The 22,477-nt window shown below is 40.3% G+C and overlaps 1 protein-coding gene across 1 annotated transcript in view; it reads left to right on the top strand.

Annotated features, from left to right (window-relative positions):
* The first annotated feature begins 21,040 nt into the window (after window positions 1–21,040).
* SNCA (synuclein alpha) overlaps window positions 21,041–22,477 on the top strand; it is a 115,040-nt gene continuing 113,603 nt past the window's right edge. Inside the window, exon 1 of the mRNA XM_023513359.1 lies at window positions 21,041–21,192. Within this exon, the coding sequence (XP_023369127.1) occupies window positions 21,072–21,192 (121 nt within the window). The 5' untranslated portion in view covers window positions 21,041–21,071. The remainder of the gene's footprint in view (window positions 21,193–22,477) is intronic.

Below are 22,477 nucleotides of genomic sequence, written 5' to 3' on the forward strand. Positions count from 1 at the left end.
CTACTGCTAATGTAATCATCTTCATTCCTGGAGCTTCTTTTCAGCACCTAGAAAAAGCATGTATTTTACAGTTCTACTCGAATCACAGTTTTGCCACTTGGATACAAGAATACTCTGTTGCAATCGGGAGGGTGGGGAATTTGAACAATACAGCATAAAACCAACGTGATAACCAGATAATCTTCATTTTTCCCCAAGGACCCATGGATCTTCATGCTTCTGGATAGCTGCTCTCAGGTTTTTGTTTTCTTTGCAGAGTGTTCAGTAGTTCTGACACTGAAAAGTGTTTCTCCCAGAATTGATGGTGTTAAATGCAATTTACAGGAGCCATTGGTTTGGACTGAGCTCCAGAACGAGCCCCAACAGATCAAACAAAAATGGAGTGACTTGTTCTAAAATCCCACCTTACTAAGCCCAAACTATTAAGAAGTTGTTTGTCTGATCTTCTTATGAATCGGGAAATTGAAAGACAATAGCTATATCCCCAAACAAGCCAGTTATATCTGCCTTGACAAGGCGGTTCCCTCTGCTTTAAGTTTTACAAGGAAAGCTAGCTTTTGTTCGTTATTTCTGATTTCTCAGTCCTTTTCTGTCCACACAACCAATTTTCTCTGATCAGCTTATTGGAACACCCATCCTGTTTTAGAATAAAGTGTTGCCTGACTCTAGAATCTCAAATAAAAGCCAATTAAGACAAAATTTGCTGTAATTTTGTCTTTTGACAGTAGTTTCTAAACTGAGTCTGAGAAATAAACAATCCAACCACTAGGTGAAAAGAATGGGAAAAGATGAGTGAGTTCTTCAAAGCTGTCTTTTCTTATTCTGAAAAACGTCTTCACTCTACAAAAACAAATTAATTCTACTGTCTGGATAAATCTGATTTATTAATGGCAGAAAAAGAATAATAACCTTCAGTAAAGGTGGAAATTATGGATATGAAATGAGAATTAAAATGCCTGAACCAATCTTTTTCTCATGAAAGTATCAAAAAACAAACTAGAATTATGCAGTAATATTTTGAATCAAAAATAGTCATTTATGTAGAAAAAAAGTCCGCATTTAGGAAGCTTTTGGAGCCAATTGCCAAGTCTCAAAGACAAGGACTATCCAGACCCAAGGGGGCTCTCCTGGTCCTCACAGGAATCCCTCAAATAAATGGACAGTTTTTACTACAAGAAATATGGAACCAAAGAAGAGGCTGAGTACTATAAACTGGAGACCAGTGTATGAAAACAACTTGGGAACCTCTGGAGTACTTGCTCTGGGTCCATGCCAGGCACTAGAGATGCAGAGGAATGTTCAGTCCTCAGGTGTTCAGTGGGTAGCCATTGATTTGAACTAGAGATTTAGGGACATATCACTCCTTGATCAGAATTTCAGACCCCAGAAAAATACATTTAAATAAGTGTATTTTAATCAGTGTATCAAAATACATTAATAAGTATATTACAATAAATTTAAATAAGGTTCATCTCTTAGAACATAGCCCACAGAATATTCTCTATGTTTTATGCCCTATTTAGCAGTCAGTACGCACTTTCTACAGAATGGTTGGGTGTCTGACCTGTAGCCTGCACCCTAAATGAGAATTGTATGAAGATTACTTTTCTTTTCTTTTCTTTCTTTCTTTTCTTTCTGAGACAGAGTCTCACTTTGTCACCCTAGGTAGAGGGCCATGGCATCATAGCTTACAGCAACCTCAAACTCCTGGGCTCAAGCAATCCTCTTGCTTCCGTTTTTCATTTTTAGTAGAGACGGGATCTTACTCTTGCTCAGGGTGGTCTTGAACTTGTGAGCTCAAGCCATCCACCTGCCTAGGCCTCCCAAAGTGCTGGGATTACAGGTATGAACCACCATATCTGGCCTTCTGTGAGGACTCTTTTGCTTATCTGTGGTGTCTGTGGTGGTGGATGTTATGAAAAATACATATGGACCTTTCCATACTGGCTCATCAGCTTTCATCATCAGTGTTTGTGTATTTAACGTGAGGCCCACAACAACTCTTTGTTGTCCAATGTGTAGCAAGGAAGAAAATAGTTTGGACCCCTCTGCTGACATTTGACAGTTTAAAATGGAAAGTCCTGCAGAGGAGGAAGTTCCATAATCAATCATTGCTTTGTTCTTACCGCGGATTCGAGTAAGGTGCTAAGATCAGAAAACGAATTCTTTATAACTTGATTATAATTTGATTCCTTATGTTCTCAGACTTAAACTTTGTCTACTCTGCTGATGACTTTTGATCTTGACCCTCCAAAACGCCTTTTAAAGAGTGAAAGCTGAAATTATAACAGCCAGATGATATGGGTGGGGCTGGTTTTAGAGCCTGAAATTCAAGCTTCGAAACTTATTTTTAGTTGTGCACATTTATTTTAAAATCTTCATCGTGCCAGCTCATGTTCTCTCCACCCAGATTTCGTTCTCTACCTTCTGAAGCCTGCACAGCACAAAACAAGCATTTATAAAGGAGATGATGGGGACTGCTCATCATTCTAAGTATTTTATTCCCTGCATATTTGATTGTGAGAAAGTGTACAAAGGGACTGGTAGGTAAGAATACAGCTTCCACATCATTAACTACATGCTGAGTAGTCAGCCTGGGGCCAACCATGTACTGTTACAGACATTAGGTCCCTGGACAAAGCAGCATGTACTGCTCATCGTGTAGCTATGCAATTTTTGTTTATAAATATTACCCTGGCGTATAGTTTGCTAGGGGTGCCAAAATGAAGCAGCACAGTGTGGCTTAAACAATAGCAATTTGTTCTCTCACACTTCTGGAGGCTGGAGTCTCTGATAAAGGTAGCTGCAGAGCGGGTTCTTTCTAAGGCCGCTCTCTCTGGTCGGTAGATGGCTGTCTTCTTTCAGGGACCTTCTGTCAAGGTCTCTCTTTCTGTGCATATGTTCTAATTTTTTCCTTACAAAGGTATCAGTTATCTCAGAGTAAGACCACTCTAATGACATCATTTAACCTTAACTTTCTCCTTAAAAACTCTATATCCAGTCTCAGTGCTTGCAGCGCAGCGGCTAAGGCACCAGCCACATACGCTGGGGGGGTCGAATCCAGCCTGGGCCTGACAAACAACAATGACAACTACAACAACAACAACAACAAAAATAGCCAGGTGTTGTGGCAGGCACCTGGAGTCCTAGCTACTTGGGAGGCTGAAGTAAGAGAATTGCTTAAGCCTAAGAGGTTGAGGTTGCTGTGAGCTGTGATGCCACGGCCCTCTCCCAAGGGCGACAGCTTGTCTCAAAAAAGCAAAAAAACAAAAAAACACAACTCTATATCCAAATATAGTCACACTCTGAGGTACTAAGGATTAGAACTTCAACATATAGTCCTAGGGGAGCATAATTTAGCTCCTAACTTTTGGGATGTTGGCTTTACTGAGTATTAGTGTCTTGGTGAATGAATATCTACTATTTAAATCAAGACCAACATTTTAGAAGAAAAAATATTGTTTTTTATTTCCCTAAATTAAGGCAAAGGTAATCATGAAAAATAAAAGGAAAAGATAGTGATAAAGGATAAAGTGAAAGAAAATGGGAAGAATGGTATAAGATATGTTACTTCTCATTTATCTGGGGTAAATGATTGGTTCCCTAATTTTCTGAAGTTTCTAAATTCTAGACCCTGTGTCTTCAGAGGGATTGCCCCATAAGCCTTTACCTTCATTAAAAGTCTTTATATAATACGTCAATCATAATATACGAATCATATATAATAAATTTCTTCCTAATGCTATGGAAAAATTAATTTGCATACTTGGCAAGTATGCAAAAGCTCAGCACCATTTTAACACTCAGAGAATAATTCGAAAGGATTTTAGATGAGAATGATCATATTATTACTGGCTCTAATTAGCACTTTAGAAGGTATAACATTTGTTCTATGCAATTAAGCTTTATTCCAAATTGTGTTAAATTCATTTTTTTCTCCAGGAAACAAAAGATGTGGAAGAAATCTTGAGAAGTAGGAATGTTGTGCTCATGAGGCTGTGAATCAGCAAGGCCAAATGCCCAGCTCTTTAACAAGGAAATATGTTATGTACAAAAGCCATGCCAGGCACAGTAGTAGCTGTGCACTATGGGGTGGAATCGATGCCCCGCATGTCCTGCAGCGTTCTCTTGTTCAGGCAGGAATTGAGAGCATCCTCCTTTCTTGGCTAGGGATAAGAAACTCCAGCTAGACACTTCGCTTTGGAGAAGTACAATGGAGAGGATGCATGGCTGAAGTTGTGTAGAGGAATGGACACCACGCTTGCAAGGACAGTTACTGACTTTTATCACATTAAAAAGAAACACTGAGAACACGACAGTCTCCTGGCAAGCCTAGAGATGTTTTGTGACTTAGAGGTCACAACCCCCTAAGTAACTCAGTGTTCCAGAATGAGATAAGATTGGCCACTCGTTAGTAAGCATGTGTTAAACATTGATGCTTGATACTGCTTCATGGGGGTTGTGGGGAAAGAACACGTGAGGAAAGATCACCTGGCAATCCCTACCCTAACTCTCCACACCTGTTGTGTATAACCTTAATAGCTGTTGTGGAGTAGCTCAGGGCTACTCTGCACTTAAGGTTAGCCCGCCTCTTGCAAGCTTGCACTTCTTTTATTTATTTATTTATTTTATTAAATGATAGCTGTGTACATTAATGCTGTCATGGGGTACAGTGTGCTGGTTTTCTACACAATTTGGAATATTTTCACCAAACTGGTTAACATAGCCTTCATGGCATTTTCTTAGTTATTGTGTTAAGACATTTATATTCTGCATTTAGAAAGATTCACGTGTACCCATGTAAGATGGACCATAGCTGTGGTCCCACAAATCACCCTCCCACTACCCATCCTTTCCCCTCCCCTCCCCACTCTCTCTCCTATCCCCATATTCTTGGGCTATAATTGGGCTATAGCTATCATATGAAAGCTATAAACTAGTTTCATAGTAGGGCTGAATACATTGGATACTTTTTCTTACATTCTTGAGATACTTTGCTAAGAAGAGTATGTTCCAGCTCCATCCATGTAAACATGAAGGAGGTAAAGTCTCCATCTATCTTTAAGGCTACATAATACTCCATACATATACCACAATTTATTGATCCATTCGTGGATTGATGGGCACTTGGGCTTCTTCCATGATTTAGCAATTATGAATTGGGCTGCAATAAACATTCTGGTACAAATATCTTTGTTGTAATGTGATTTTTGGTCTTCTGGATATATACCTAGTAGAGGAATTGCAGGATCAAATGACAGTCTATTTTTAGTTCTTTAAGTGTTCTCCAAACAACTTTCCTAAAGAGACGTATTAGTTTGCATTCCCACCAGCAGTGTAGAAGTGTTCCCCTTTCACCACATACACACCAGCATCTCTCTGGTTTGGGGATTTTGTGACGTTGGCTAATCTTACTGGAGTTAGATGATATCTCAAAGTAGTTTTGATTTGCATTTCTCTGATGATTAATGATAATGAGCATTTTTTCATATGTCTGTAGGCCATGCACCTGTCTTCTTCAGAGAAGTTTCTCTTAAAGTCCGTTGCCCACCCTGAGATGAGATCACTTGTTATTTTCTTGCTAATACGCTTGAGTTCTCTGTGGATTCTGGCTATTAAACCTTTGTCAGAGACATAACCTGTAAAAAACCTCTTCTCACATTCTGAGGGCTGTCTGCTTCCTTTACTTACTGTGTTCTTGGCTGTGCAGAAGCTTTTTAGTTTGATCAGGTCCCAGTAGTGTATTTTTGATGTTGCTTCAATTGCCCAAGGGGTCCTCCTCATAAAATTTTCACTCAGGCCGATTTCTTCAAGTGTTTTCCCTACACTTTCTTCTAATACTTTTATAGTTTCATGTCTTAAATTTAAATCTTTAATCCAGTGAGAGTCTATCTATCTTAGTTAATGTTGAAAGATGTGGGTCCAGTTTCAATCTTCTGCAGGTCGCCAGCCAGTTCACACAGCATCATTTGTTAAATAGGAAATCTTTTCCCCACTTGATGTTTTTAATTGGCTTGTCAAAGATCATATAATGGTAAGTAGCTGGATTCATCTCTTGGTTCTCTATTCTGTTCCATGCATCTGCCTCTCTATTTTTGTGCCAGTACCATGCTGTTTTGATCACTATGGATTTGTAGTATAGTCTGAGGTCTGGTAGCATGATTCCTCCTGTTTTGTTTTTATTTCTGAGTACCATCTTGGCTACTCGAGGTTTTTTCTGATTCTATATAAAACGAAGTATTATTTTTTCAAGATTTTTAAAGTATGACAGTGGTGCTTTAATGGGGATTGCATTAAAATTATATATTGCTTTGGGTAGTATGGACATTTTAACAATGTTGATTCTTTCCAGCTATGAGCATGGTATGTTTTTCCATTTGTTGACATTTTCAGCTATTTCTTTTCTTAGAGTTTCATAGTTCTCTTTATAGAGATCTTTCACATCCTTTGTTACGTAAACTCCCAAATATTTCATCTTCTTTGGCACTACCGTGAATGGAATAGAGTCCTTGACTGTTTTTTCATCTTGACTATTTTTGGTATATATGAAGGCTACCGATTTATGAGTGTTGATTTTGTAGCCTGAGATGCTGCTATATTCCTTGATCACTTCTAGGAGTTTTGCAGTAGAATCCCTGGTGTTTTCCAGATATACAATCATATCATCTGAGAAGGGTGAACGTTTGATCTCTTCTGACCCTATATGGATACCCTTGATCGCCTTTTCTTCCCTAATTGCAATGGCTAAAACTTACATTACAATGTTAAAGAGCAGTGGAGACAATGGACAACCTTGCCTGGTTTCTGATCTGAGTGGAAATGATTTCAGTTTAACTCCATTGAATATGATATTGGCTGTAGGTTTGCTGTAGATGACCTCTATCAGTTTAAGAAATGTCCCTTCTATACCAGTTTTCTTAAGTGTGCTGGATATTATCAAAAGCTTTTTCTGCATCAACTGAGAGAATCATATGGTCTTTGTTTTTTAATTTGTTTATGTGATGAATTATATTTATAGATTTACATATGTTGAACCATCCTTGAGATCCTGGGATAAAACCCACTTGGTCGTGGTGTATGATTTGTTTGATGTGTTGCTGGATTCTGTTGGTTAGGATCTTGTTGAATATTTTCGCATCAATATTCATTAGTGATATTGGTCTGTAATTTTCTTTCTTTGTTGGATCTTTTCCTGGTTTGGGATCAAGGTGATGTTTGCTTCATAGAATGTGTTGGATAGTGTTCTGTCTTTTTCTATATTTTGGAAAAAGTTGAGTAGTACAGGTACTAGTTCCTCTTTAAAGGTTTGGTAGAATTCTGACGTGAAGCCATCTGGTCCTGGGATTTTCTTTTTAGGGAGATTTTGTATAGTTGATGCTATTTCAGAACTTGATATAGGCCTGTTAAACATTTCCACTTCCTTCTGGCTAAGTCTTGGAAGATGGCATGCTTCCAGGTATTGGTCAATTTCCTTCAGATTTTCATATTTCTGAGAATAAAGTTTTTTTGTCACATTAAGGATTTTTTGAATTTATAAGGGGTCTGTTTTTGTTTCATCTTACCATTTCTGATTGATTTCTGATTGATGAAATTAGAGATTTTACTCTTTTTTTCCCTGCTTAGGTTGGCCTGGTAAAATTTTGGGTATCAAGTTTTTCGAAAGTCCAGCAGACATTTTTAATCCTTTTCACCCCTGTGGAAGTCGGAATTTGATGAAAAGTTTCTGAGTGAGTTTACTTTTGTAGTGTAGGATTGCACTGGTCATTATGGAGTATAGGTCTGAGAATTTCCTGGAGAGCTGGTTTAGTTATGGCAAATTTCTTCAACATTTGAATGTCATTAAAGTATTTAATTTCTCCATCATAAATGGCACTCAGTTTAGCTGGATACAGGATCCTGGGTTGAAAGTTGTTTTGTTTTAGGAGATAAAAATCAATGACCACCCTCTTCTAGCCTGAAAGTTTTCAGCAGAGAGATCTGCAGTCATTCTAATATTCTTCCCCTTGTAGGTTATGTTTTCTTATGTTTAGCTGTTTTTAGAATTTTCTATTTCATATTAACTTTAGTTAAGTTAATTATGATGTGCCTGGGGGAAGTATTGTTCAAGTTGAGTCGTGCTGGGGTTCTGAAACTGTCTACTACCTGAATTTCAGAATTTCTTGGCATATCTGGAAAGATATCTTTCATAATTTCATGAAGAAGAGCCTCTGTGTTTTGTAAAGTAACTTTGTTGCCTTCAGGGATTCCAATAAGGCAAATATTAGTTTTCTTCAAATTATCCCAGAGCTCTCTGAGAGAATGATCTATTTTTGCTCTCCATTTCTCTTCCTCTTTGAGTGCTTGGGTGTGTTCAAAAGCTTTATGTTTAATGTCAGAGATCCTTTATTCTGCCTGCTCCATTCTGTTAGCAAGGGATTCTACTGTATTTTTCAGATCTTTGAGGGCTGCAAACTCTTGCCTCATTGTGTTCAAATCTTTGGTCATTTTTATCTTTGAAATCATTGAATTCTTGAGACATCTTTTGAATAATTTGAAATTCTGATTCCCTTCTTTCCTCCATTCTGTTGATCTTATTTGCTATCCAGACTCTAAACTCAATTTCTGACATCTCAGCCATCTGTTTATGGATGGGGTCTTCAGTTGCATCCGCCATGTCCTTCATTGTGTGTGTGTGTGGGGGGGGGTTGATCTACTCTGGTTATTCATGTTACTGGAGTTTCTCCACTGATTCTGCCCCATGCTTAATTTACACCATTTGGCTTTTCTCCTAGAGAAAAGGGACCTGTACTATGCTATGGCCTGAGAAACTGGGGGCCTGCTTGGTTGGTGGGGCTAAGTCACTCTGTCTTGTTTTTAGCTGGTCTCTGTTCTACCCTAGTAAATCAGTTACTCTGGGTTGAAGTCTCAGCTGTAGAGAAATACCAGCAATTAAGTCACCCTGCCCCCTACAGACAATAATTGGAAAATGAAAATCACACCTTCCCACAACCACATACCCAGGGTAGCACTCTGGATAGTCCTTGGGTGATTGGCCCAGATCAAGAGGTCCAAATCAATTGTCCCAGTCCACACTGGTCTCAGGTCAGGGAGTTCAAAAGGTCTCTGGCAACTAGACAGCAGGGGTCTGCTGGTAGCTCAGGCATGACTGGCTATGGTGCTCCGTGAAGTCAGAAGGACCAATCAGCAAATAAATTAGTCTGGGAAGGTTGATGCCTCCTTCTTCACCTTGCACCTCTGTCACACCCAGTCACTGGTAACCCCAGTGGGGCTAGGGCTGTGACCCAGTTCACCCCAATGAGCAGATGCCCCAGGGGTTTACACCTGCTTGAGTCAGAGAGAGATCTATGTCTCCTCAGCCAGGTCTTTATTCTTGGCCACTATCCAGCAACGGGAAGTGAGGTTTGACAACTTTGGGTGCTTAATGGAAGCTGGGCAGTTCACTCAATTCCACCCCCACCCCTGATTGATGTTGCTGGCAGAATAGCACAACTTCACAGAGTTTGTTTTGTCCTGGTTATCAGATGCTGCTTGAGGTGATAGAAACCATGACTCTGTTCCAGGCAGTGACAAGCAGTTGGAACTCACACTGAGCTGTCAGTTCCTGCCTGTGCCTGCCTGCCTTTGTCTCAGCTATGATTTCCTGAGGGCCAGGTGTCTCAGCCTAGGTAAAGTAGACCTCTGGCTAGGCCTCTCTCTGGAAGTCTGCTAGCTCCGTGCACACATATTCTAGTCCCCGTGCTTCTTTACTCATGTCCCAGATCCATCCACAAGTAGCTGCCACCAGAGAAGGTGCCTAGCTTCCTCTGGTTGCCCAGAGAAACGGGGCATGTCTGTCCAGGATAGCCACCTCAGTGGTGTGACCCTTATTGTTGCCGCCACTGCTGTTGTTCTACACCTGGGGGCACTGCTACAGCTCCTCTATGGTTCCCTCTCAGCTGACCATCCTCTCCTTACTACCATGCCACAGAATTAGCACAGATGAGCAAGGGCCCTTCCCCTGTCTACACCTCTCAAGAAAATGCCCAAGAATCTGGACTCCATGGGGGACAGGCTTCCAAACCTCTGAGTGAGAGTGGAGGGGAGTGCTGGGAGTTCAGAGTTGCAGGCAGAGAATATATACAGTTTTATGCCTGGCAGGAGAGTGCCATGGCACCATAGTATGGGTATGAGGTCCAGTTTTTAGAGGGTCTCTCCCATGGGATGGAATGGGAGGATGTTTGAACTCTACTTGCTTGTTTGTATGGAGTTTACTGTGAGCCCTTCTCATAGAGGAGGGGACTCTGTCTGCTTGACAATGGATTCAGTACCTACTGTTTGTGTCTTTGGTGTCACAGCTCACTTCAGCAGGGTTGATATACGTTCTTTGACCTTCTCTCTTGGCTCAGCTCTAACCCATCGGCTTACTTGCTAAACTTCTGTCTTTTATCTATCCTTCTGGATGGCAGCCTCTGTGGAAAGCTGGCTGCAGTCCTCCATCTTACCTCCCCACCTCCCCGCCCCTCATATTGAGACTCTGTTAGTTTTCCTGCATCCATTGGATGGTTTCATTGTCGTTGAACTGCTTTTTGAATTCATATTCTTGTAAAGTCAAAACTGACATGTTCATTGGGGCTGATCTTCAGAGTTGCTATGTGTTCTCTGTGCCTTCGCTCCCAGCTCCTCTCTCTGGGGCTCTCCTCCTCCCAGAGTCCGCCAAGCTTGTACTTCTAATCCGTGTCACACCTGTTTCCTTCATGTGGCGACTGCAACCAAGGCCACAGGGGTCACGAAAAAGTAGTTTGTTACCCTGGCAATAGAAGATACCTATGCACCTCTGTTCATCTTGGATAAGTATCTCTTACCATTGCAGAGACAAGATTCATTATGCCCCCATGTTGTAAAGATAAGAGAGCCTCACCACTTTAAATATTCTGTCAAGATTCTCAACTCTCTGAAGATAAACAGTGTATTTTAAATATCATCAGTTGCTAATATATATACTCACACACACACACACACACACATATACAAAATGGAAAGCTCTTCGACTATTTTAGTTGATGACACCTAAAACGTACCTGGTGGTATTGATGTCATCTGATGGATTTTTATTTGAAGCTGTTCTCATAAAGCTTTATTTTATGATAGGAAAGAGAAGGGAGTTATTTTAGGAAAGAGAATTTTTCATGTTTTCAGATATTTTTATCTCTGATATAAATGTTGTCTCTTCTAGTTTATCACAAATTTTCACACTTGGTTAGTTCTTTAATACAAAAGTTGATAGCTCATACTATATGCTGCAATGGTTGAACCCTTATCATCTTCATCTTAAAACCCTGAAGCCAAATGCTTCTTAAGGAGTTATAATCTTAAAAACAACAACAAAAAAATGAATGGTTTTTAAAAAATTACACTCACTGAAAAATTAGTAATAGGCCGCTGCTATAACTGACATTTGTAATCCTAGCACTCTGGGGGGCTAAGGTGGGTAGATATCTTGGGCTCACAAATTCGAGACCAGCCTGAGCAAAAGCAAGACCCTATCTTTACTAAAAATAGAAAAACCAAGGCCAGAGGATCTTTTGAGCCTGAGTTGGAGGTTGCTGTGAGCTATGACATTATAGCACTCTACCCAGGACAACAGCTTGAGAATCTGTTTCAAAAAGAAAGGAAAAAGAAAAATATAAGACACAGGCCAATTCTCCTTTGCTCTTGGTAGAATCTTTTATATACTTGGCTTTTGAAGTTTTTCTGCCTAACTTGAAAAGCTTTTATATATGTACTTTATTTTTATCCAATTAGTAGCTCTTCTGTGTCCAGGACTAAATACATCCTATACTTCTGCAAGCATTATATTAACATATGCATTTTTCTTAATTAGGAAAAGAGCTAGAAAATTATTATCCTTTTGTTTTGTTTTTCTGCTAAAATATGCTTTATAAACTAAGTGAGAGCCACTCTTTCATATACCATCATAGTAGTTATCTATATGCCTAAGCTCGACGTTATTTTCACAAATTCATGAGGTAGATATAATTAACCTTTACCTTTTTTATTTTTTTTTTGGCCAGAGCTGGGTTTGAACTCACTACCTCTGGCATATGGGGCTGGCGCCCTACCCTTTTGAGCCACAAGTGCTGCCCTAACCATTACCTCTTTAAATGTAGAGAGCAAATGAGAATTAGGTCAAATGTGGCTAAGACACTAGCTATATACACCAGAGCTGGCGGGTTCAAACCCAGCCTGGGTCTGCCAAACAACAATGACAACTACAATCAAAAAATAGCCGGGCATTTTGGTGGGTGCTTATAGTTCCAGCTACTTGGGAGGCTAAGGCAAGAGAATCCCTTAAGCCCAGGAGTTGGAGGTTGCTATGAGCTGTGATATCATAGCACTCTACCTAGGGTGACAGCTTGAGGCTCTGTCTCAAAAGAAAAAGAAATAAATAAATAAAGGTCAAATGCAAGTACTTGAAGTTGTATTGAACGCTGCTTAAGAAGAAGAAACCTGGAGGAAACATGTCTGTCATTTACCAGTTGTGTGACATATCACACAAAAAGTAAATGGCCTTAGAGAAGTACACAATCAGAAATCCAACTTGAACAACTACATTGGTAAAAACTATTTATGGAAAATGCCGAACTATTTTTAAAATTGTACAAAATGACATACAATCCATTTCTTTGATATTGGCCACCTTTTGTTAGGATACATTTCTAGAAGTTGAGTTGCTGAGTCAAGATGTAGATTGAATAGTTTTGGTACATATTTTTAAATGGTCTTTTAGGAAAGGTACTTATTAATAGAAGGGACGAAAGTTATCTCTTGTCGGGCATACTGATATTTTGTTCTTTTTTCCGTTTTCTTCCTTGCCTTTACTTACTTTTCTTGAATAAGTATGCACTATTTGTGTAGTAACAGAAAATAATAAAGAATTATAAAAAATAAAAAAGAAAGAAAGAAAAAGAGAGAGAGAGAGAGAGAGAAAGAAAGGAAGAAAGGAAGGAAGGAAGGAAGGAAAGAAGGAAGGAAGGAAGAAAGATTGTGTTTGTACATTTTCTTCTCTGCTTTTACTTTTCTTTAATAAGTATGCACTATTTGTGTAATAACAGAAAATAAAGAATTATAAAAAATAAAAAAGAAAGAAAGAAAAAGAGAGAGAAAGAATGAAAGAAAGAAAGAAGGAAGGAAATGAAAAATTGTGTTTTTATGGAGTGTTTTAACTTACCTTGAGAATGTTATTTTAGCTATTTAAATGCTGCCTATAGGTTAGGACCATAATCCAGATGATTAAGGAGACTGAAGTCTTTTTAAATTGATTGTTGTTGGCAAACACTCACACCAAGTTAAACAAAGCCCTTAAACACAGGTCTCTTTTACATTTGAAAAGACTTGGCAAATAATTTCAGTACTCCTCTTTGCTTGGTGTATACAACATCTGCACTGAGGGTATGCATGCCTATGTGGGCACATACTTGACTCTTTCATCTATAGCTTAACAATCCGGTAGGTATATGCTCTTTACTTGAAAAGGAGCTGCACACATTTGAGAACAACATTAAGATTTTTTTTTGGAATTTTTCATTATGTAACATTGTATGAATACTAGTTTTTCTTTGTTATACATGTATTGAAATATATATCTGTGCAATATCTAGCTAGACATCCTGTAGGGATCAGAGAAGCACTATGTAAACAGGTATATTTCTGGACTCTTAAATTTTGATAAATAAAACAAGAATTCACAGCTTTTTCAATCATTTTGTGGTTCAATCATTGTTTGTTGTTTCAATCATTGTTATTGTCAAAAGCAATTTGTGGTTAATCTGATTACTTGGATTCTCTTCTTATTCTGATTAACACATCCTCCTCCCCCTCCAAATTAATACAACTCTCAGTGCAATATTTTAAAGTGGAAAGTTAAAGAGAATTTAAATAGAAATAAACTCAGAAGAAAAAAGACAGTGAGAGGAATCATTGCCTACTGTAGAGAAGTTGATTTAATAATAATAATATTTTAATATATATAATTAGTAGTAAACTGAGTATATGGACATGTTGTGCTACCCTTGTGAAGACAAAAGCAAAATAAGAGAAATTGAATTCAAATTAAACATGCAAATAAATAAAACATAGATGCTTAATTAAATACATGATATAATGTAACATTTTATAGTTAAAATAATGTTACAAATCTGTATTGATTCACATAAATGTTTTGATATCAAAATATCAAATATGCATTAAGAAATAATTTCTTTTCCAAATCGCTTCCTTTTAAAAATTCTTTAATGACATAAATTTTCAGTTTTATGTGAAATAATGTTTCAAAACATTAATGATATGCTTTTATATAGTAGTGAAAAATGTTAAGTATCATTTCATAATCTCAAGTTTACTAAAGAGAATAATATTAATTCCTGGACACTTTGATATTATAAGAAACATGCTCATTTTATTATTGTTTGAGATTTCTCTGTTTATAAAGGCTTTTTAATTTCAATTCAAAACAATATACAATACAAAATTCCCCTAGAAATTAAAAAATGCACTTACTTTTTGCCTTTCTGAATACAAATGCTCTGGGAAGGTAGATCTGTCATTGTCTTAGCAGTCTGCCAATTCTTAAATTACCTGGAATGTTAGAGGCTGATTCATCTCTGAATTGGATATTCATTCTGAAGCCATTTAGAGCCACTAGCACAAAGAGTGTGACAAACTTGGAACACCATGTGTTGTATCATTTTATTTTTCTTTCTTGGAAAGTCAACATAATTCATAGAAAGGACTCTGCCTCTGTCCCTTTAAATAAACCAAGCTTAAAGATGTTAAAAATGCCAAGACAGATAGTGAATGTTAATTCTGTCACTGTTATTATAGTTTATCACTGCTGCTGATGCAAACTAATATGACTGATGTCACTGTAACCCACACATTACGGAGAGAAAAGAAATGTTTGGCAGATGTTTAATTAATGAGCCCATCAATGTTCCGTGGCTTTTCCCACTTTCATCTCCTAGTTGGATTTTTTTTCTTTTATTAATGTCGTAAGAGGTATTGATAGGAAGCCTCAGATACCTTATATGGGTTGTAGGGAGACTGGGAAGGGTTGAGAATAAGGTTGAAAAAAAAACGTGCTTCCTAGGACACCTCAAAACATGGGGGGTAGATAATAATAACAATGACTACTTGTGTTGAGAGATTCCACCACACCTGGGTATTGCTAAGAACCCAATCAAACAAGACAAGTAAAACATCATTCAGTTTTTACAGATGAGGAAACTAGAGATCAGAGAGATTAGATACATCATCTGAGTCCTGCTAATGAGTAGTGGAGTCTTGACAAGTCCCTGCATTGAAGTGCGCCTAGTCCTTTTACTCCCAGAACTCTGCCATGCTCACCGGAGTTGAGTACACTTCTTGGGTTCGTCAATACATTTTTGTCTAATATGAAAGTAGTTTGAACTTTCTAGATCCTAAAATATTTACATATATTTTCTATCTGTCTTTAAAGTCTTTAATCTTGAAATTTTGCATGTCTACCTATTCTTCAGAGCACAAAAAACACAAAGATATTTAAAATGACATCTAATTGAATTTTACATTTTTCACATGGTATTTTCCAGCAATTACAATTTATAATCATTCTACCTATAATCATTGTTGCCCATTATTTTTTATTACAGAACTGTTGAAACAAATGAAATTGCCTTTGGGTCAAATTAGAGAATCTTCTTTGGACACTCATTTCTCTTATGTCTTTAGAATATACCCCTTGACCTGTCTCCAGCTCCCACCCTTTCAAAATCATACATGATGCCATCTCAACAATATGCATTAGGCTTTTCCTCTCATACGCACTATGAAACTTCAGGAGAAGCCTATAGTGATCCCACTACCACATATCTCATTTACTTTCAGGAGATTAGAGAATGGTAAAGAGAGAGAATAAGAAGCCGGTGGACCAAGGAATAACATTACCTTGCCACTTGAGTTTACAACAAAACTGGTATGTTACCTAAAGACAGTAAAGACTGTATTTTTCTCAATTGAACATGTTAAGCCAATTCTTCTTTAAGCCAATTCTCCTCTTCTTTAATCATTAGATCACGGGCCACTTCCTATTTTCATGCTATTCTACTCTGCTGTCTTTGCTATAGCACAAGCTCACCACGTAACATACCAAAACCTTCCATTGTACTATGGGAAAAACAAAGAAAATCTAGGCTAAGCATACATTTCATAGAATGATACCCTATAGCTAAATCACCGGATTAAACCCAGATAAAATAATCCTATTAAGAACAGTAAAATATTTAGATTTCACTTATCAATGAGAAAACCAAGCATGCTTGTAGTAGTTATTAACAAAATGTGCCTATTAGTAGATTATTATTTTTTCCTCCTACAGGACATTTAATAAGTTTAAATTTTAAAGTTATATTCAGAGAGGCTAAAGGTTTACTCAAGACTGCACTGTTAATCAATGATGAAAAGAAAAAGAACGAGTTTCTTGTTTAAGCTTCCAGTTCTCTTCTTTGTCTTTGAGTAGCTCTGCCCCTTTGAGAATACAGAGCTAAGAGACCATGAGTAGGACAGAAGTGATATTGTTTAAATATGATATTGTTTAAAATATGATAATTAAAAGTTCACTGAAGGCACCTTGAGGAGTGAAAAACTAAGGCATATAATTATAATTCAAAATGACAAAAATAGTTTAGGATTTATTGTGGGTAATGAGAATTCATCCTCCCATATTGAGGAGTACCAATACAGAAAAGTCAGAATTTGATATGTGAAAACACTATCTTACAATAACATAAATTCTCCTGATTTCTCTTGTCACATCCAAATTCAAAGGTAATTTGTAACACATCTCATGTCTTTGGAGTATACCCCTTGCCCTGTCTCCATCCCACCCCTTACCACATTTAATCTGTGAGTCTTGAGAGAGTAACTCCTAATTCAGGAGACCATTGTGCCCATTGGAACAATCCCTATCAGATTATCTGTCTCACTCAAGAGCTAAGTGATCTGTGCCTTTATCATCAAAGTTCTTTGAGCCTCAAATTCCCTGTCTGTAAAAGGCACATAATATTTAACTTATCTACTTGCTAAAATTAAGTGACAGTACATTTAGTCCTCTGCCAAGCTTAAAGTACGAATGAAAGTATGGACTCATGCTATAGTGGAAGCACAATGTCCCCAAATAATTCACTTTTTGGTCTGCTAATAAGACCTAAAATATCCGTCATTATATTCATCCCTTTGACCCAAGGAGGTGAGTAACAGACGTTACAGTATAAATATGTCATGAAATAATTATTGTAATAGTCTACCAAGGTACTCAGGTGGGAAGGTCACTATGGAACACTTGTTATTGATAGTAACAAAAAGAAACAAACTGCTGATTCATGCAACAACGTGAATGAGCCTCATAAATACTACCCTGCCTTAATGAAGTCAGATAGATACAAAACAAAGTTCATAACGTATGATTGGATTTTTGTGAAATTCTAGAATATACACAGGAAGGTACAAGGGACATTTTCTGGAGTAGTGGAAATGTTCTGTGTCTTTGAAATGGCGTGGGTTACACTAATACCTGGATTGTCCAAAACTGGTTTAAAGGAACCTTTAAGATCTGAGCATTTTACTATATGTAAATTATATTTCAATTAAAAGACCATCTAATGTTATTGTGATTTTTAAAATATGTCTTATATGTTATGAGAACTGAAGTGTTCTCAGTGAAAATATATATGTAAAGCTTGAAACTAGTGAAAAACAAGAAGGGAGGTGGGCAGGTGGATGAAACATGATCAGCCAGGGATTGAAAAACTGAAAATTAGGTGATATTCCCGTGGGAGTCCTTTAATCTCCCTACTTCTGTATGTGTTCGAATATTTTCCATGAAGGAAAGTGGAAGGGAGGGCGTATCTGGGTTTATGTCCCCATCTGCAAAATAGAAAAGTAGAAATCAGAGAACAGAACTTGTAGGTCTCAAAGCCAGACACAAACCAGTCCCCAGGGGGCACCTTCCTTCTCTGGTGCCAAAAGATGCGCGAAGCAGGAGCCACTGCGTTATTAAAAGGCTGCTTTTCATAAGGGCAGCCCAAGTGTGCAAGGGCGTGTTAAGCTGTAAGTATTTGTGACATTGCTTCTCTTTTCTACTAGTTTCTTTTATACACACTTTTCTATATAATCATTGGCTCCCGTTCCCTGTGTTTCACAAGGTTGTTTTATAGACTTAAATTGGATTTTACCCAAATTTCAGAACCCAAATACGTGAAAAGGATCAGAGGAAGCATCATTTTCGGCAAAAATAAAATGAACCCCAAATAATAAACACGCAGCAACCACTTGTTTTTCTTTCCAGCGCTACACTCATCTTCCCAGCCCAGGCGCAGAGTAAGGCAATCTGCTCGTGGGAGGAGCTTGGTCTCCTGTCTCGTGTGATCCGGGATCAGCCGTCTGTCTTCTCCCGCGGCTCCAAAAGAGGTGAAAATGTATTAAGCCATGCAAAAACTGTCTTAAGTTCACCGGTGTCTGTGCGTGTGGCGGGGAGAAGGAACCGGGGTGTCAGCTCAGAGCGCAACGCCGGTCCTGTGCCAGAAAGGTGAGTGGAGTGGTGCATAGAACGTCCCTCTCTGATGGAGCTGAAGAAATTGGATGTGACATCCAGGAGCGTAGATCACGCCGGATTTGTCTCCCAGACCTCCTACTTGGGTCTGGAAAGTAAGTGCCATTTCGAGAGAGCAGAGCCTCCTGCCTGCTGTTTTAGACGGTCATATTTATTCCTTGTTCGCCGATGGGAAAATCAGAGTCTGGCAGCCGCTGATTGGCGGAAAAGGAAATGGTGATAGTGGGGTGGGAAGAGGATTTGCTGAGCCTCCCCCCGCCTCTGCGACCTGTGACTCTTCCTCACGAGTCTCTTCTCCACCCGCGGGACCCTTTCGGGCTGGTCCTAGATTGAGAACACGCGAAAATCTCCAGGCTATTTGACTAAAGCCACCCTTCACGTTGTGCCCCGGGACCACTTATCGAATTGCTGCGATCCGAGGGAAACGTGCTCTCGGCGGTGCCCCCCGAACCCCCTTCCTGAGCAGCCCGTCTCCTTCCCCAGCTCCCCCCAGGGCCAGGATCTGCCTTTGGGGTGGATCCCCGAGGCCTCCAGCACCCCCAGGTTGACTCCGACGAGGGGGTCCCGTTGAGGAACCAGAGGGAAGGTAGATGCCGGAAAGGAGGGGGATGGGAAGACAGAGGCATCACCCAAGCCTGCCGGCTCCCGGGTGTCGCAGGAGTCCCGGTGACCCCAAACCTGAGCTGAGGCACTGAGCACCACACCTTCCTGCCTCCCGGGCCAGATGGGCGGCTGCAGGTGGTGGCACTACCGGTCCCCACCCCCACCCATCCGCAGCCGCGAGAAGGACCGAAGTGCACGCGGCAGGGGAAGCAGGGAATCTGAGCTAGGGGCGGGCAAAGGCGCTGACAAATCAGCGGCGGGGGCGGCGAGTGGAGGGAGGGAGGAGCACTGGGCGGAGGAGCCAGAGCGCGGTCAGGAAACGCGCCCAGAGAGCGCGGTGAGCCGCCGAGCGCCGCGCCGCCGAAGCCAGGTGCGTGCGAGCTTTAGGGGACCCGGGTCCAGCGCGCCTTCTGCATCTTCGCGCTCCCTCCCCGCGGGCCCTTCCAACCCCGGGTCTCTCTTGGATCCTTTCGTGCGGGGGACGGGGAGTGGCAATTCGACGACAGGTTCGCGGGTTCGCCTCCCACGCCACCAGCCTCCAGTCGGCGGGTTGTGCTGCCAGCAGCCTCCTCCGGGGACCATCCCTCTCCTGGTTCCGCCTCCGCCCTTGCTCTGCGCTCCTTTCTCTCCCTCTTTCTATTCGAGTAATATTTGGGAATCGTTTAAATCTTTTTAAGAGAGGGGAGGAATCGGAGTTCTGGAGAAGCAGAGGCATTCAGGTGAGTGCTGGTGGATCTAAATGGACGTCTCTGGAAATGCCGGGGAAACCTGGGTGGGAAAGGAGGCAGCACCGACGCTGGGAGGGGGTTCGTGCCGCGGGGGCGGGGGGACCCACGGTGCCAAGTCTACGCGTACTTGTCCCTGCGCTGAGCTTGGGGAAAGTAAGTTGACCCGGCCTTCCTCCCGCTCCCCGCTTTCCCCAGCTGCCCTCCCCACAGGCTGGGCGGTGAGGCTGCTCCCCCGGGATCCGCTTTTCCTTCACGCTGCCTGAGCATCCAACTTTTGTTTCTCCCTCACCTTCCTTCCACCCCTCTGACCATTTTCTCTGTGGAGTAAACAAGCTGCATTTGGCGAATAATTAAATGGGAGCGCGGGGAGGGCGAGTCAACAGGTGGCAAAGGGTTAACTAGCGCGAGCAGCTCCGTTAGGATTGGGGCTGAGAACGCCCCTCGGGGGGCTGGCGCAGCACCCAGAGGCTGGTCCGCGGTGCGAGCCAACAGCTGCTGGGGTTAGATAGCCGTGCGGGAGGGAGGTGGCGGGGATGGGCTGGCGGATTAGAACGCTCACCCCGGGGTTCTCTTTAACCTGAGGCTCAGCCACACCCCGGTGACAAGTTCTCCTCCCACCCCTTCCCCAAATCAGCCCGGTAGCCTTCTCTCGGGGTGAGTTTCAAGGATGCTCCTGGCCCTGAGCCCCAGCTCCCTTTCTTTTCCTTTGGTTTTTCTTCTGCGCCTGCTTCCAACTTATGCTGTCACCCTTTGGAAACTGGGAAGCTGAACGAGAAGAGAAGTCTCTTTTCGTGCAACTTCACTTCGGAAATGCAGTAAGAACAGCTCAGATGATTCATCCTAATCCCTGTTTAGGCAGCGAGACTTTTACTAGCCAAGATGGATGGGAGATGCTACATTTTTAATGCCAAAGCTAAAAAAAGGCTGTTTTGCCCAATGGTTGAAATGAGTCTCGCAATGCTTAAAAAAGTCTCACATTTTTTTTTGGGGGGGGGGTGTTCTACTGAATTTACAGTGGTTTTTAAATGGAGTGGTTTTAATTTTATTTATTTTACCCAAAGTTCTCATTCAAAGTGTACTTTATGCTTTCCAGTGTGGTGTAAAGGAATTCATTAGCCATGGATATATTCAAGAAAGGACTTTCAAAGGCCAAGGAGGGAGTCGTGGCTGCCGCTGAAAAAACCAAGCAGGGTGTGGCAGAAGCAGCGGGAAAGACAAAAGAGGGTGTCCTCTATGTAGGTAGGTGAACCCCGAGTGTCACTTTCATTTCTATTCAGGACTGGTGGGTAGAATAACCAACATTCTAAATGCTGGTAGTTCTGCCTTGATTCCTTTTTGCGTCACTGTTTGGCAAAGGATAGACTGAGTAACAGGTATGTATAGGGGGTGAATGTGAAGATGTATATTCGAGCTAATCATAAGAAGTGGGGCTACATGTGTGCTTTGGAGACTATTTAATTTTGCAATAATATTTAGGACTTTTTTCATTTATTTTATTTTATTTATTTTTTAAATTTTGGATTAATACGAAAGTACTTACGATTAGGGTCCAGCGTTTGCATTTGTAAAGTCAAGTTCCCACCTAACAGGTACAATGTAGGAGCTATGGCACCCCTCCCGGATGAAGGATTCATTGTTTATGTCTTTTTAATGAATGTTTCTGTACCCAGGTGACTGTGTTTCAGAGGAATATTTTAAAACTCACAGTCTTTCCAAAAATAAGCAGAAATATTCTTAAGAATCAAAATCATTCATAGGCCTTTGATATCTACTATCATTGTTCATAATATGTGGTAATTTTAATGTGTTCTGATTTTAAAGTAAGACTTGATACGGCCCTGTAATATGGGAAAGGAAACCTATTGTGGCCCTAAAGTGGAAAGAACAGATGCGTCTTTGATGAACTACTTGGATCACTTGGTTATTGTGGACATTGGGGATTAAGTGCTGAAGAAAGTACTCGATGGCTACTACTAGTATCTTAGAAATGTTATATAGTTCATCTATCAAATGACACATATACTAAAAGAATAAAGAATTTGGTGCTTATCACTTTACTTGTTCCTAAATTCCCACCTTGGATAATACACAAAGGTTCTTTTCTGTATCTTGAAGTGTTCAATTCTTCTGTTATATAGGATGTCATTTTACAAACCACTTCAAATTCTTTGGGGATAGAATAGATGCAAATACACACACACTCATCCACAGGCATAGACACACACACACAGAGCGCCCGTTCTTCCTCACCCTTTCTCCACTGCATGTCTGAGCTCCTCCATATTCTCTAGTGGCAACTATGGTAACAGGAGTCCCAGGATGGACCATCAGGTGGAGGGTGAGCCGGTTGGGTGGCAGAGATGATATGGGTGCTTTGCCTATTCCTATGTCTATGGCATGAAAGAAAGAGTCACTATTTCTCCTACAGGGATACAGATTAGAAGGAGAAAATTTAAACTGGGAATGATTTTTATGTATGCTTTTCGTCAAAGTTTACAGCAGATTTCTTTTTTCTCCTTCTATA

Source organism: Otolemur garnettii, unplaced genomic scaffold (genome assembly GCF_000181295.1).
Source record: "Otolemur garnettii isolate 467f Iridium unplaced genomic scaffold, OtoGar3 scaffold00039, whole genome shotgun sequence".
Lineage (NCBI taxonomy): Eukaryota > Metazoa > Chordata > Mammalia > Primates > Galagidae > Otolemur > Otolemur garnettii.